At 31.3% G+C, this 15,144-nt stretch overlaps 1 protein-coding gene across 1 annotated transcript; it reads right to left on the reverse strand.

Annotated features, from left to right (window-relative positions):
- Positions 1-3,614: 3,614 nt before the first annotated feature.
- Positions 3,615-7,067, reverse strand: LOC113766217 (MDIS1-interacting receptor like kinase 2-like). The gene is made up of 5 exons (XM_027310428.1): positions 6,140-7,067; positions 5,523-5,734; positions 4,521-5,412; positions 3,981-4,261; positions 3,615-3,656 (listed from the first exon to the last, which is right to left on the reverse strand). The coding sequence occupies exons 1-5, from the start codon at positions 7,065-7,067 to the stop codon at positions 3,615-3,617; spliced, it is 2,355 nt and encodes a 784-aa protein (XP_027166229.1).
- Between the last annotated feature and the right edge of the window lie 8,077 nt (positions 7,068-15,144).

Genomic DNA, 15,144 nt, shown 5'->3' on the forward strand with positions numbered 1-15,144 from the left:
GGCTCATTTGATACAGAGAGAAGAGGGAGAGAGATAACTGTTGAAAGGGTAGTTGGAGCATTAAAATCGCCTTTACAAACTAACACTGGTTAACACGTTTCTTAATTTTTAATGTGAAACGTGTTTGTATTAACGCGTTTAATTATGTTTTTATTGGAAATACGTTTGTGAATAAAAGGAAAATGGGATAAAATGGCAAACAATTACTATTGCTATCTAACTATAATTTTAGGATTAATTACAATTTATTTCCTTGACGTATACCCTAATTCTCAGTTTTATCTCCTAATATATATATGTATATATTATATAAACATATATGTGTGTATAAATATATATATGCATATGTATATGTATATATCGTCACTTAATTCTCCACAGGACAAAATTATTTTCCTCTCTCTTTTCTTTATTTTTTCGAACTAGTTTTCTTTTTTCAAATCCTTATTCTTGAGCAACCAAAATATTCCTTTGTTCATTATTATATTCATCAAAGAATTAAAATTTAATTGAATTAAAATTGAATTATTAATTTTTTACATATAGAAATTTCTATATTAATTTGTGTCTCTGTTATTTGGCATAATCTACCCTAATTAATTTTAGGATTTCCATTCTCTTACTACACTAAGAAATAACATATGTTTTTCTTTTTTCTAATTAATGTTCTCCCCTTTTCAGTCTAAGAAATTAAAGGGAAATTTTTTATTTTATATCCTTATAATTGGACAATTTGAATAAATGACTCTTTTTTAACAATCACGTTTACATGCCGATTATTTGGACACTCTTTCGTTCCTTTTCCTCTGAAGAATTATTAGATCTTTTACTATTTTGATATGCAAATAAATATTAATATATATCCTAATAAATCAACTTCGCTCCTTTGATACTTTATCATCACACATTAGAGTGATCAAAATTTAGCCACGACTTAAGATTACTTGAGAAAAGAAAGAAATAAAAAGATTTAAAAAATTTAGCATAATAGAGGGGTAGTTTTGTCTAAGGATATTAAGTGAGAAAAAAATATAAGTTTAGGAGATAAACAGTAAATATGACTACGACTTAGGAGGAGGCGAGGAGCTTTGAGATTTACTGACATTGGGCCTTTGGTCCAGTGGTCATTCCAAGCCTTCTTAGCCTTGGTGGTGTGGGAGGTCAAGGGTTCGAACCTTACCTCCCACAAAAATTTGTCACAATATGTGACGGTTTTCATTGACCAGTTTCGATGGAGTTTCTATTCACATCGAGTCCCCTCCCTTTGCCCTCTAGAATAGGCTAGTTTAAGTTATAGGAATTCTATCGTGTCGACAAAAAAAAAAAAAAAAAAGAGGAGCTTTGAGATTTACCCACATGTTTGTCCTACGTGACAAAGGATTGATGTATATTCAAGAGTAACATATGAATTATACGGCAAATAAAAATTTGAAGTATCCATTTCAAAAAAATAAAATAAAATTTTGAAGTATCAAACTGCCCGACATAACTTGCTTCACATGTTCAAGGAAAGTATCAATTATAGAAAAGTGCCAACATATTTATCTAAAGTTCAACTCCAAGTTGATAAATAGAACGATTTTGTGGTGATTCTTAATGGTATATTTAGATTTGCCAGAGTGAAAGGTTTATTCAAAAGTTGTGTCTTAACTATGATATTCATTTGATTTTATTTTGCTAGGAAAAAGATTTAGGAAAGTTCTTTTTTGGCAGGAAAAAAAATTTAAGAGAGTTCAGCTCATGTCATCAATGCAAGTCAAGGCATGTCCTCAATATCATAAGTCACTTAAACGGTTTCATCCTAATCACTTATCAACACAGTTCTCACGTCGTCAGTAAAACTCAAATACAAGACCTTTGTTGAGGAAGTGGTTCAACCTTACCAGTCGAATCAGTTTGTGTTGACATGATATTTATTTGATAGTAGAGTAACATATTTTTAAGAAAGTGTTAAAAAAACACACCATCCAAATCTAAATTTTTTCACACCATCCAAATTTAGTATTATTATGGGTATAAAGAATTTTTTCTAGCTATGGTCCTATTAATACCAAGTACCGATAAAAAGTTAGTTAAACCACGCTTAAATGTCATCATTAAGCAACTGTTGTTGTGAAACAAGTTTATTTAGGCACTAGTGAAATGAGAATCACGGTTTACATTTGGTTAAGCTTTTTGTTTAAAATGATCCTTCTCTTAAATATATGGTTTGCTAAAATTAGGAACTTCTTGTGAACAGCTAATTAACATTTATTTGGCATTCAAAGATAATATAAACATAAACATGAATAATCCTACCATGTTTAGACATATATAAAATATTAAAGAATTAATCCAGATTGATGACTTGAGTTGCTCTTTATATCATGCATTTTGAATATTTCATACATGCGAATATTAATTTTATGTCCCTTTTAATTAAGACATTCAACTTCTACACCATCCTCTGTTTATCGTTATTGACAAAATTGGAGTCTTCATTCTTAGATTTATTTTTGTGCAATAACAGTTTCCAATAGGTTTTCTGGTTGGACGTTACAAAAGAGGCAATTGCCTCTGATGGAGATCAATATCGAGGTCTTGCACAAAAATGTTAAGGACAGCAGGATAGGGTCGAAATCCTGGGATATGATCAGGATCAAGACCCCGGGACTACTTCCATACCTTAAGTCCACGGCAATTATTGTAGAGAAGAAAAGGCAGTAGATGAGGTGAGGATATTTAGGGGTAAAGGGCAATTATAATGGCAAGAAGGAAAAGATGCCTATTTCATTTGGGTTCAATCAACAGCTCCCTATTACTAGATCAGAGCCTCATAAGTTGAAGTATGTTCAATTCAAACCGATTCATGTAATATGTAGTATAATTGGTGTAATTTGTAAAGTTTTGTTCAATATTTTGAAACTCGGCTCGATAAGTGAATCGAATAAACTTTTGATTCATAATTCAACCGATTTGACTATTCAACCCTGATTCGGTGATTTTAAAAGTTTTAAGGCAAAAAATGTTTAGTTGGCTAGTTTTTTAGTAGTTTTGACTGGTTCAACTGGTTCAATTGGTTCTTGATCGAATTTGATCGATTCATTTGACATTTCGGGTTGAATATAAATTCAAACAAGTGGCACGGCCAGTTCGCCGGTTCAATTGTCAAATCGACTAGTTCGATCTGATTTTCAAAATATTGGTTTAAATGTAATCGTCAACTTAGTTGCATGAATTGACAAATTCAAGTTCACATTTAAATTGTAGGAATTAATACCGAAAGTTGAAAGAATTACACAAACCAATATGAACAAGACAAAAGTCAACTTGTGAGACTCTAATCCCCCTTAACATGTATGGTAAGAAGATATTATTAGATGTTATATCTATGTATCATCAACTTCCACTGTCTCCATGCTATCTCCATTCCTGATTTAATGTACCTAGTAGGTGGTACCGACATGTTTGTAGCACAGGTGCAGGGTAGATACATAACTTGCTATGGCATAAAATTTTTTTGTTTGGAGCTTTAGATTACTCAAAGTCAATACTTAATAATGGAGTCCGAAGGGCTGCAACTACAAAGAAATGTAATATTCAAGTTAATATGGAATTAAGGTTTTTCAGTTAACTTAAACAATCCAAAACGTATCTTGTACTACAAATTTTCTGCAGTTCCCTCAATATACACACTAGAAACACGAGTAAATCTTTATGAAGATAAGACATTCCAGTAATATGTTGCATTGATACTAAAACAAAATTGAACAGAATAGATGCACATCAAAACTGTGAAGCAAAAGATGTTACAAATATGATAAGATGAAATTGGAAAAAACCAAAAAAGCAAATACTAGAATACATTGAGGTTGAAGAACCATATAAAACTTCAGGAATTGAAATAAAATACATGTAACTTAAGATCCATTTAGCTGTCCAAGTGTAATGGAAGGTGGTATGCTCTTCGAAGGAAGTCCCTTAGCTGATAGCTGGGTGATGACTTCCTGCATGGACAACCTTAATTTAGGATTGGAGTTTATGCATGATAGTGCTAGTTTAGCAACCAAGACCACTTGGCCTAGTTCTTGCTGAACAGGAAGTGGTAATCTTGGGTCCAAAACATCTTGCAACATCATGTTGTTGGAAGCTGATGATGATGATGAAATTTCTAATGAGGAAATGAGGTCACCAGGATGCTTCCCCATCATCACTTCTAAAGCTACCACTCCAAAGCTATAAACATCACATTTTTCAGTTACTTCCATAGTGTAAGCAAGTTCTGCAATCAGTTATGAGAAAAAGAAACATGAAAATGAAGAATAAGAAGAAGAAGAAAAGCGGAAAATGAGAAAACCAAACATTTCGCATCAACTGTGAAAACATGAAGAAAATTGGTTATGGTTATTGAGCTAAATTCTGAATTGACCGAAAGGTAAGTAGGTCACCAATATCTTCTAAACCACAGATTGCAATAATGAAAAAACATGAATTTGGATGTTATGATGTTAGTACTAGTGAAATGGCACCAGTGAACATACCTGGAGGAGCATATCCATAAGTTCCAGCAAATGAAGACCAATTAGATGAGTTTGGCCTTAAAAGCTTTGCAGTCCCAAAATCAGATATATGAGCCTCATAATCAGAGTTCAACAAGATATTCTTGCTTGATATATCTCTATGAACTATAGGAGGTGAACAATTATGATGCATATAAGACAATGCATTTGCAACATCTTTCACAGCATTTATCCTCTTGATCCACTCAAACTCCATTGCTTTTTCATCTTCACTTAGTGTGTGCAGCAAGCTTCCTCCCTCGAAGAATTCATAAACCAAGAAAGAGTGGCGTGGATGTGAACAATATCCATGAAGTTTCACAATACTGCGATGTCGTATTTCTGTCAGTGCTCGAATTTCATTTTCAAATCCTTTTGCAGTGCCTGATACTCCACTTTCTGTTGCATGAAGTCTCTTCACAGCAAAGACTTGACCATTAGGCAATTGAGCTCGAAAAACACTTCCACATCCTCCCTCTCCAATGCAATGGTTTGGGTGAAAATTCTCGGTTGCTTCGATGATGTTTTCATAGGCGAACTTCCCATCAAAGCTCCAAATGGCAAACAAGTTTTCAGGTAATGTAGAACTTCCAGGCTGAGCAGTACTTCTTGTACGTGGTCGTATAATCAAGAAAATCCCAATACTGATCATTAGAAGAAATATGGTTGCTAAAACAGGAAGAACAATTAGAACAATGATTCTTTCTGTTTTGCTTTTGTTAGCCTTATTTCTCAACGATGAGTTGCAGGAATTCAAGCCAACAACATTGCCACACAGAGCTTTATTATTTCTCAAAGCATCAACTTTTGAAATGCACTTATGTTGGGGAGAGGGCCCTCCAATTGGTTGTATGATATATCCACAGAAAGCAAACTGAAGCATGTACTAAAGCTCTTAGGAATGGACCCTGATATGTTATTATGTGATAGATTCATGTTCTCAAAGCTTTTCAGGCTTCCAAGGTTCTGTGGTATATCACCAACCAACATATTTTGGCTCAGATCAAGAGTCTCCAATACATTCAAGTTTCCTATTTCAGAAGGAATACTTCCAGTGAGTACATTTTGGCTCAAGTCCAACTTCCGTAATTGTGCACACTCTCCTATTTGTTCTGGAATCGGACCGCTAAGATCATTTCCAGACAAACTCAGAATTTGGAGTTGGGACAACTTGCCTATTTCTGGTGGTACATTACCTGAAAATTTGTTGTTGTGCAAATCAAGGTAGAGTAACGAAGTCAAACTACCAAAACTTATTGGAATCCTCCCAGATAATTGATTGGAAGAGAGTTGAATTCGACCCAGTTGGATTGCCTTTCCAAGCTCAGGCGGTAGTGAACCAGAAACGTTGTTGTTGTTGATCAAGAAATTTGTCAATTTATAGCATTGTCCCCATTTTGTGGACAACTCACCACAGAACTTATTGTAACTTAAATCAATATACGACAAGTTTGGATACACACCGAAACCTTCAGATAAGTTTCCTGATATTTGGTTCAATGCAAGGAAAAGAACTTGTAGGCTTGAGCAATTTTTCAAGCTTCATGGGATGTCACCAAAAAAATTATTTTCGAACATTACTAAGTCTGTGAGTGATTGACTGGCGCAAATGTTTTCCGGCAACTGGCCAGTGAGATGGTTTCTGCTCAGGTACAGCCTTTTCAAGTATGTAATGTTACTAATTGCTGATGGAATGGTGCCAGTGAGCTCATTTGCATACAATGTCAACTCAACTAAGGACTTGAGTTCTCCTAATTCAGATGTGATGGAGCCAGATAGTTGATTTCTACTCAGCCACAAAATATTTAGTTTAGTCAAGTTTCCCAGTGAAGAAGGAATGTGGCCTGATAGATTGTTTTCCGAAAGATACAAAAGGGCTAAATTTCTCAAATTCCCAAGGGATTCTGGAATTACGTTGGTCAGATTGTTCTTTTGCAAGGCAATCTCTCGGAGAGAGGTTAACATGCCGATCTCTTTTGGGATGGAACCCGAAAGCCTGTTCTCGTAAAGATACAAGCGTTCCAAGTTAACCAAATTCTTGACAGAAACAGGGATGGAACCACTAAGATCATTACCCCGCAATGAGATTTGAACAAGGGATCTTAATTTCCCAATCTCTCGAGGGATGGATCCATTGATATGGTTGCTATGCATATCAAGGTATTGAAGATTTGTCAGCTGACCTATTTCAAGTGGAAGTGTTCCATAGAAAGCATTGCTGGAAAGATCAAGAAATTCGAGTCGAGAAAGGAAACACATGTTTGATGGAATGGTACCATAAAGTGAATTGTTAGAAAGGTAGATGCCAATGAGATGAGGCATGGCTGAGAAATTTAGATCATGAAGTGTACCTTTTAAACCAAAATGTGTGAGGTTAATTTGCACGATGTTTCTGGCCTTGTTGCATCCAATTCCATCCCACTTGCATGGAGTGTCTGAATTCCAGGATGACAAGATTGCTTGGCTTTTGTTATCAAGACTGGTTTTCCATGTTAAAAGGGCGCTGAGCTCTCTTTTAGAAGCATTCATTTGGGAACTGGACAGTGCTGCTAGTTGAAGAATGGTGAAGCATAAGAACATAACATGCAGAGAGAAAATATTGCAGGAACTAAGTAGCTCATACATTTGGGATCTCATTGTCACTGGTGAATAGATTTAGGAAAGATGTACAAGTGTTGTTAAGGCCTTGGAGGGTTTTTCTTAGACATGGGAGTATTTATAGATCCCAAGACTTGCTTTGGTGCATGAAGTAGCCTGGTAATTAACGTACTGCCATCGAAAGCATTCGAAATTAAGTTGCTTAAGTATAAATGTGTCTTTTAAACCATTATGACCACATGGTATATATTACATTATCCATTGAGCTAATCTTACATATACTGATATTGTATATAATATCACGACTGAATACATGACAACATAGAAAATTTAGATTTCAAATTTAAATTTAAATTAATTATCATGCATTCAGCAACAATAATGTATATACTGCAAGTGTACAAGAGATTTATTCTTACTCGTTTTAAAGCACAAGTGTATTACTATATTCATAGGGAATTTTCATGAAAATAATGCAACAATGTGTATTCAGGCCTAGTCAAGATATATGCTCAAAATTTCCTACTTTTGAGTTTTTTTTCTCCCTTGAAAACGGTGTTCCATGGCCCAAGTCATGGAATTCCTTGTTTGCTATGAAGATCTTGGTGGTTGACTGAGATTTTGAGAGTGACTGTTTGAAGAGTAGTTAAGGTGGCGTTTGGTAAAAGGGTTTGGGAATAGAAAATTGGAATAAACCCCATAATTCATGTTTGGTTCACTATTATCGGAATTGAAATTTTGGAATGATGTCTCAAAATTTAGCATTCCACCATTCCTTAGTAAGTTGATGGGTTTTGTCCAAAACCCAAGTGTGATTCCCAAATCTTATAATTACATAATATTTAGTATAATTAATATTTATATATATTATATATTTATATTCATATTTATATTATAATATATACATATATATATAATATATTATAATTATAATATTTTATTATAATATTAGTATATTATATAAATATATATTATAATTATTTAGTTAAATATAATTATAATTATATAATATATATTATAAATTTATTAATATTATATAATAATATATTTATAATATATATGTATATTTGTAAATGTATATTATATGTGCATATAATTATAATATATACAAGTATATAATATTAATAAATTATATAATTATATTTATATTTATTATTTTAAATATAATAATATATAATAATAGCTATATTTAATATGTAATATACATTATATTTATATAAAATATTACTATAATTAATATTTATATATTATATAATTATAATTATATATTTATATTGTAACATTTGTATAATTATAATTAATTATATATATAATATTTAATTTAATTAGTTACAAACTTATAATAATGATATGATTATATTATATTATTATATATTATAATTATTTAGTTAAATATAATTATATTTATATAATATATATTATATAATAATATATTTATAATATATATATGTATATTTATAAATGTATATTATATGTTCATATAATTATAATATATACATGTATATAATATTAATAAATTTTATTATTACTATTATTATTTTAAATTTAATAATAACTATATTTACTATGTAATATATATTATATTTATATAAAATATTAGTATAATAATATTTGTTTATATTATATAATTATATATTTAATTATATATAATATTTAATTTAATTAGTTACAAACTTGTAATAATAATATTATTAGTTATATGTATTATATAATATATATTAATCTCTGTAATATAATTGATATTATTAATTATACTAATAATTATACATGTTTAGTAATATAAATTATTAATTAGTTATACTAAATTTACTAATACATTTATACTAATATATTTAATTAGTGAAAATTTCTTATATCCCATTTACAAAGAGCCAACGAACCAAACATCAACTATAGTAATGATACACATTCCTGGCATTGAACCAAACAAATGTATTGTAATGATTGATTCCATTTCAAATCTAGGATGAATGATTTCGAATCCGAATCCGATCCCAACATGCGTACCAAACGCCACCTAAATGTACCAAACAACAGTCACCTTCAAAACAATAGTTGATTTATTTTTTTATTTTGTTGTTAGATCTAAATTTATTTTACGTCTGGTTGTCAGATGTGAAATTTTTTTGGATTTTGAATTAATTTCGACAGATCTCATAATCATTATTGGAGTTCCAAACAGCTGATTAGCATATTTACCAATTACAACATGTACAGAAGGAAGTTGCAGTGATTTATCTATTCAAAGACAATTAAGAAATTTCTTGCAATTTTCAAATTTGTTGAAAAATTTTTAGATCTATTATATCTGTTAAATTGCAAATATGTAATTTATAGTGCATGTTTAACCTATCATTAGGACAATGATGTAAATCAAATCGTGTTGTACAATTTCTATGATGTAAATCAAATCCGTAAATGAAATTTTCTTTTGTGAAAAAATCTATTTAAAAAAATTGAATATGCTAAACTTCCATAATTCATCTGTCAAACTTCTTCATGAAAGCTAACTCTACTAGTTTAGAACACGAATTTTTCATCAGAGTAATTGTTCACATTTTCAAAACTTGTAAAAATCAATAACATGGTCGAAGTCCAAAACTTCAAGTTTAATGAAAATAAATGTTGAATACTAGAAAAAAAATATAAGGACTTAATAGGAGTTCCTGATATAAAGGGGAATTTTTATGTCATATGTCAATTGGAAGTTTTATGCTCAATATTCGCATACTCTTTCATGTTTAATTGGCACTGTCCATCCATCTTCAGACTTTTACGACTGGGATATTTTTCCTCTTTTTTTATATTTGTGCGCCACACTCTAATTTAGAGTGTTTAGACGGGAGATTATTTGAAATATTATTCAAAATAAATTTTGATCAAATAATGACTATCCAAACACATTTTATAATTCCTCTTTAATATCACAGATCAAATTAATGAAAGTTGTTTTTTTGGTCAATCATCAAATATCTACTCTACATTTACTTCTATTCTAACTTATTCTAAGGGGAGGTCCCAATTGGACCTATAGGATAATTAACGGAATTGAATTACTATCAGATCAAACGGATACGTAATCTACTTTTACTTTGACTTATTTTAGGGGGAAGAGTCCAACTAAACCTACAGGAAAACTGACGGGGACTGAACCATTATCAGATTAAACGGACGCATAACACACTCATATAAACTTTTAAAAAATCACATATAATGACAAGTCATATATATTAATAAATGATAGAAGATAATGTTTGAACATTGATCTCCCACCCAACTTTGGCGGTGGTTAGATCAATGAAAGTTCAGTTGATAGGTAAGCGGCAAGGACATCCTGACTTCCAACAAGCTGATTTGACACCGGAGACTTGACCTCTAGCTTTAGTACTCACGTTTGCGTCTCGAGTGCTGAGCAAGCTGGGTGCGTTCCCGTGCACGTTGGGAAGCAATCATGTTTGCTGGTTGAGCTAATGGGAAAATGCCATTTTGATCTCTCATATTTGGGGTCTTGAAAATTCAGTTCCTTATCTATTACTGTGATTATATTAATCTTTTTTTTTATTTAAAAAAACTTTTAATATAAAATGTCTTTTATTTTTTATTAAAAAATAATGTAAGATTTTCAACAGAAAATTGAAAATTTCTAACAGAGTACAATACATTCACACGATTGAAAATGACCATTTTGATCTATCATTCTTTCAACAATTTAGACCCTCATTTTCACAAAATAAATTTAACATAGAACTTTTTTTTATAAAAAATTAGAAAATCCTAATGAAGCTGGTTTCATGCACTATAAGTCTACCTTTGAAATGGGAAGGGTTGAGTTGAGTGATATTGATAAAGGAATTGTAAGTAAGAGGAGGTCCTAAGTTCAAGACCTCTTACTTAAAAAAAATTTACTTTTAAAATAAAAAAAAGAGCAGAATTAAAAAAAAAAAAAAAAAAAGCACATGCACCAGTAGGTATGCGGTGACATATAAGGAATAAAATTGAACATGACTCTAATAATAATGAAGTAAAATGGTTATTTTTAATAGTGCGTGCACTGGGCTAACTTAGTTAGCAATTTTTAGTTTTCTAGTAGAGGATCTAGATCGCGTTTGTTTAAAAAAAAAGAGTAGAGGATCTAGATTGGCTTTTTATAGTAAAGATAAGAGACTAAAATGGTTACGTTGATAGGTAAGGGACTAAATAGACCAAAATTCCAAAAATAAGGATCAAAATGACCATTTCTCCTCTTATACATATGCTATTGGGGTCAAATTATCCATTGAGCCCCTACAAGGACCAAAACGAATAATAAAAAGCATAGTTGGATGCATGTTATTTAGTTTTAATTTGAATTTGAATTTTGTTTTTTCTATTTATTTTTGATGTTTTCTTTTCTTTTTTTTTTCAAGGTAATTATTTTAACAAAATGTTATCTAATACTAATGCCACAAGTACAATTTGTTTATTTTTTATATTTATAGAATCAAAAGTAGTTTAAGAATATACTTAATTATTAGGGTATAACATGATGAAAGAAAGGAATTTGTTTAAGATGGGACAAATTTTCATAGGGAAGTGCAAGAATATATGATAATTAAATATAATTTTTAGGAAATTTAAGAGTTTTTCTAAGTTGATGAGTGTGTCATTGCATACCTTTCATCAATGAAAATTTGTTGTCCTTTACTTTCATTTAGGGTCTGTTTGGTACGAAGTAAAATATTTTCTTCGGAAAAAGTCTTCCATGGAAAATCTTTGACAGGAAAATAGTTTCTTTTCTCTATTATTTTCTGGTGTTTGGATACTTATTTACAAAAACACCCAAGCTCGTCGTAATGACTGAGCCCATGTTACTGTGATTAACTTATTCCTCTTAGCATCCTTGTCGGCTCTTCTGCTATCATCATCTTCATCTATTTTCCCACATTTACATCTGTTGAAGAAACCAAAACCACGCATAGACATACTGATCATCACCACCAACCTTCACCCAAATATAGACAACTTGAACAGTCCTTTGGATCTAGATTAGTTAATTTCCCGAGATTTGAGTTTGTCAAAATTTTTTTGCCTTAGCATATATCTGTGTGTGAGAGAGACAAATAGAGGACAACGAAGAGGGTGCATGCGTAGGAGGAGGAGGAGGAAGCATGGCGATGTGATCGTTTGACTTCGATGTTTCCATTTCTTTAAGATAGGGAAAATAACTTCAGTTTCTTTTTTGCGGAAGTTATTTTACGCCATCGAGCGTAAAATCTTTTTTAAAAGAAAATATTTTCCTATGTTATAATTAAACCAAACACTTGAAAATTAGGAAAACATTTTCCAGAAAATGTTTTCAGTCCTAACAAACAAACCCTTAAAATAACACATTTTCATAGAGATTGACACTAAAATTGATACTATTTTTCTTTTTATCCTTTTCTTTTGAAATAACTCTTTTTTAACGACAAAAATTTTATTATTTTGATTTGAAATTATGCACGGGCCAGAATTCTAGTATGAGACAATTGAAAGCGTTAATTGTAGAGGGCCCTAAAATCTAGGAGTTTTGGTGCAATCACAAATCATATTTAGTGTATAGCTACTTTTTAATACTACATATATCCTTTTTTTCCTTTTTTTTTGGCCACGGACTTAATTAATTTTCAGTTACAGCCCAAGTCGATAGTACCTGTTTTTGGGACGTCCAGCATCAAAAGTTACTGAATGGAAAGATAATCTAATTTCATTAAGTGATTTATTATATAATAAAGAAATAAAAGATCTTGAAATTTCCTTAAAAAAATACTATTGAGATTCAGAAGAACTTTGTCGTCGGCCCGGGGCCGGGGGTCATTGAATACTTGTCCCCATTGGAAATCTGAAATAGTTCAGGGTCATTGAATAGTTGTCCACATTGGAAATCTGAGATAGGATTGACTACCGAATTCTAAGGAACCGGAGTTAGGGTAAAAGATTTTTGAAGCATTAATCAGGGATGGAAACAATTCCTAATTTTCCAAGATATAGATGGCAATTATGTAACGACCGAAAATTTTTCCAAGAGACTTGACCACGAGATTCCTTGAAATTAATGACAGAAAAACCACTTCATTTGATATGGTGAAGATGATGAACTCGGACAGAGGTTTTTTAATATTTTAGGGTTTTTTCCGTTGAAAATTTGTGATTTTGGTTAAAGAGTTTTTATTTTTCTTGGTTTTGGTTATATTGGTTAAAGAGATTAAATTTCTTTGTCCGGTTAATCGATTAATTAACTTAATATAGTCTGAGTTGAGTTGTTTGAGGGTTTGGTTTATTAAGGGACACTTGGCGAGATTTTAAGGAGTGGGACAGGATGTGGTACAGAAGATCCGTTGCGATTGAATAGTTGTCCACATTGGAAATCTGAGATAGGATTGACTACCGAATTCTAAGGAACCGGAGTTAGGGTAAAAGATTTTTGAAGCATTAATCAGGGATGGAAACAATTCCTAATTTTCCAAGATATAGATGGCAATTATGTAACGACCGAAAATTTTTCCAAGAGACTTGACCACGAGATTCCTTGAAATTAATGACAGAAAAACCACTTCATTTGATATGGTGAAGATGATGAACTCGGACAGAGGTTTTTTAATATTTTAGGGTTTTTTCCGTTGAAAATTTGTGATTTTGGTTAAAGAGTTTTTATTTTTCTTGGTTTTGGTTATATTGGTTAAAGAGATTAAATTTCTTTGTCCGGTTAATCGATTAATTAACTTAATATGGTCTGAGTTGAGTTGTTTGAGGGTTTGGTTTATTAAGGGACACTTGGCGAGATTTTAAGGAGTGGGACAGGATGTGGTACAGAAGATCCGTTGCGATTGAATAGTTGTCCACATTGGAAATCTGAGATAGGATTGACTACCGAATTCTAAGGAACCGGAGTTAGGGTAAAAGATTTTTGAAGCATTAATCAGGGATGGAAACAATTCCTAATTTTCCAAGATATAGATGGCAATTATGTAACGACCGAAAATTTTTCCAAGAGACTTGACCACGAGATTCCTTGAAATTAATGACAGAAAAACCACTTCATTTGATATCAAAGAACCAGGAACTAGTGACTGACCAATTTATTAGATCTGTCTGACGGGTGCCTGTGCACTCGTCAAAATATATTTAAGGTGTCATGTTTTTTGAAATGTAAAATTAATTAGAAAAAATAAATAAATACAAAGAAAGATATATAGATATAAGGGAGAGAGTAATAATTGTTAATATATATATATATATATATATATATATATATATATACATAGTAAGTTAGGTAAATGTTAGGCGCATCAATGAATGCCCATAGGTACCCGCTAGAAAATCCATTTATTTATTCAATATAGCGCATCACTCGGTAATGTAAATTTTGACAAACTTATGAGATTAAGATTAAAAAAGGACAAATAAAGAAAGAAAAGAAAGGAGCTCCAGAATCTAACAATCTACTTACTTATTTGACAAAGATATGATATCAAACTGGAAAATTCACCCTTAGCAAAGCCCACATCAACTAATCTCAAGTCTCCAACAATGTTTTATACTCTCCTAAAATTAAATGATATTGTCACAGTTACAATTTTAACGCCACAACAAAAATGATGTAATTTTCCCTTCCAAGTTAATTTGTCATAATGTACGATTTAACTCAAGAAGGGCAATTTTGAGCTCTGGCATATAATACCAGCCCTCTTGAAATCCTTTTGTATTCAGTTAAATTCTGCAGGAGGAACTCAATAAATTCTAAGTAGCAAAAATTTAAAAGCTTGTTGTATGAAAATGTGTTGACCTTACCCCATTCAGAATAATCTCATCATCTTTTTTTCCTTGGTAATATTAAATTTAAAAATACACGCTATTTTTTCTAGCATGTTTGTCTATTCCTTTGAATTGACAAGAATGCAATAATAAAAAAATATAACTATATTCTTAAAAAAAGAAGAAGAAGAAGCCATTCCTTAAGTGCCATGATAAAGGTTAATGCTTTAAGATT

This window comes from Coffea eugenioides, chromosome 3 (genome assembly GCF_003713205.1).
Source record: "Coffea eugenioides isolate CCC68of chromosome 3, Ceug_1.0, whole genome shotgun sequence".
NCBI classification, from domain to species: domain Eukaryota; kingdom Viridiplantae; phylum Streptophyta; class Magnoliopsida; order Gentianales; family Rubiaceae; genus Coffea; species Coffea eugenioides.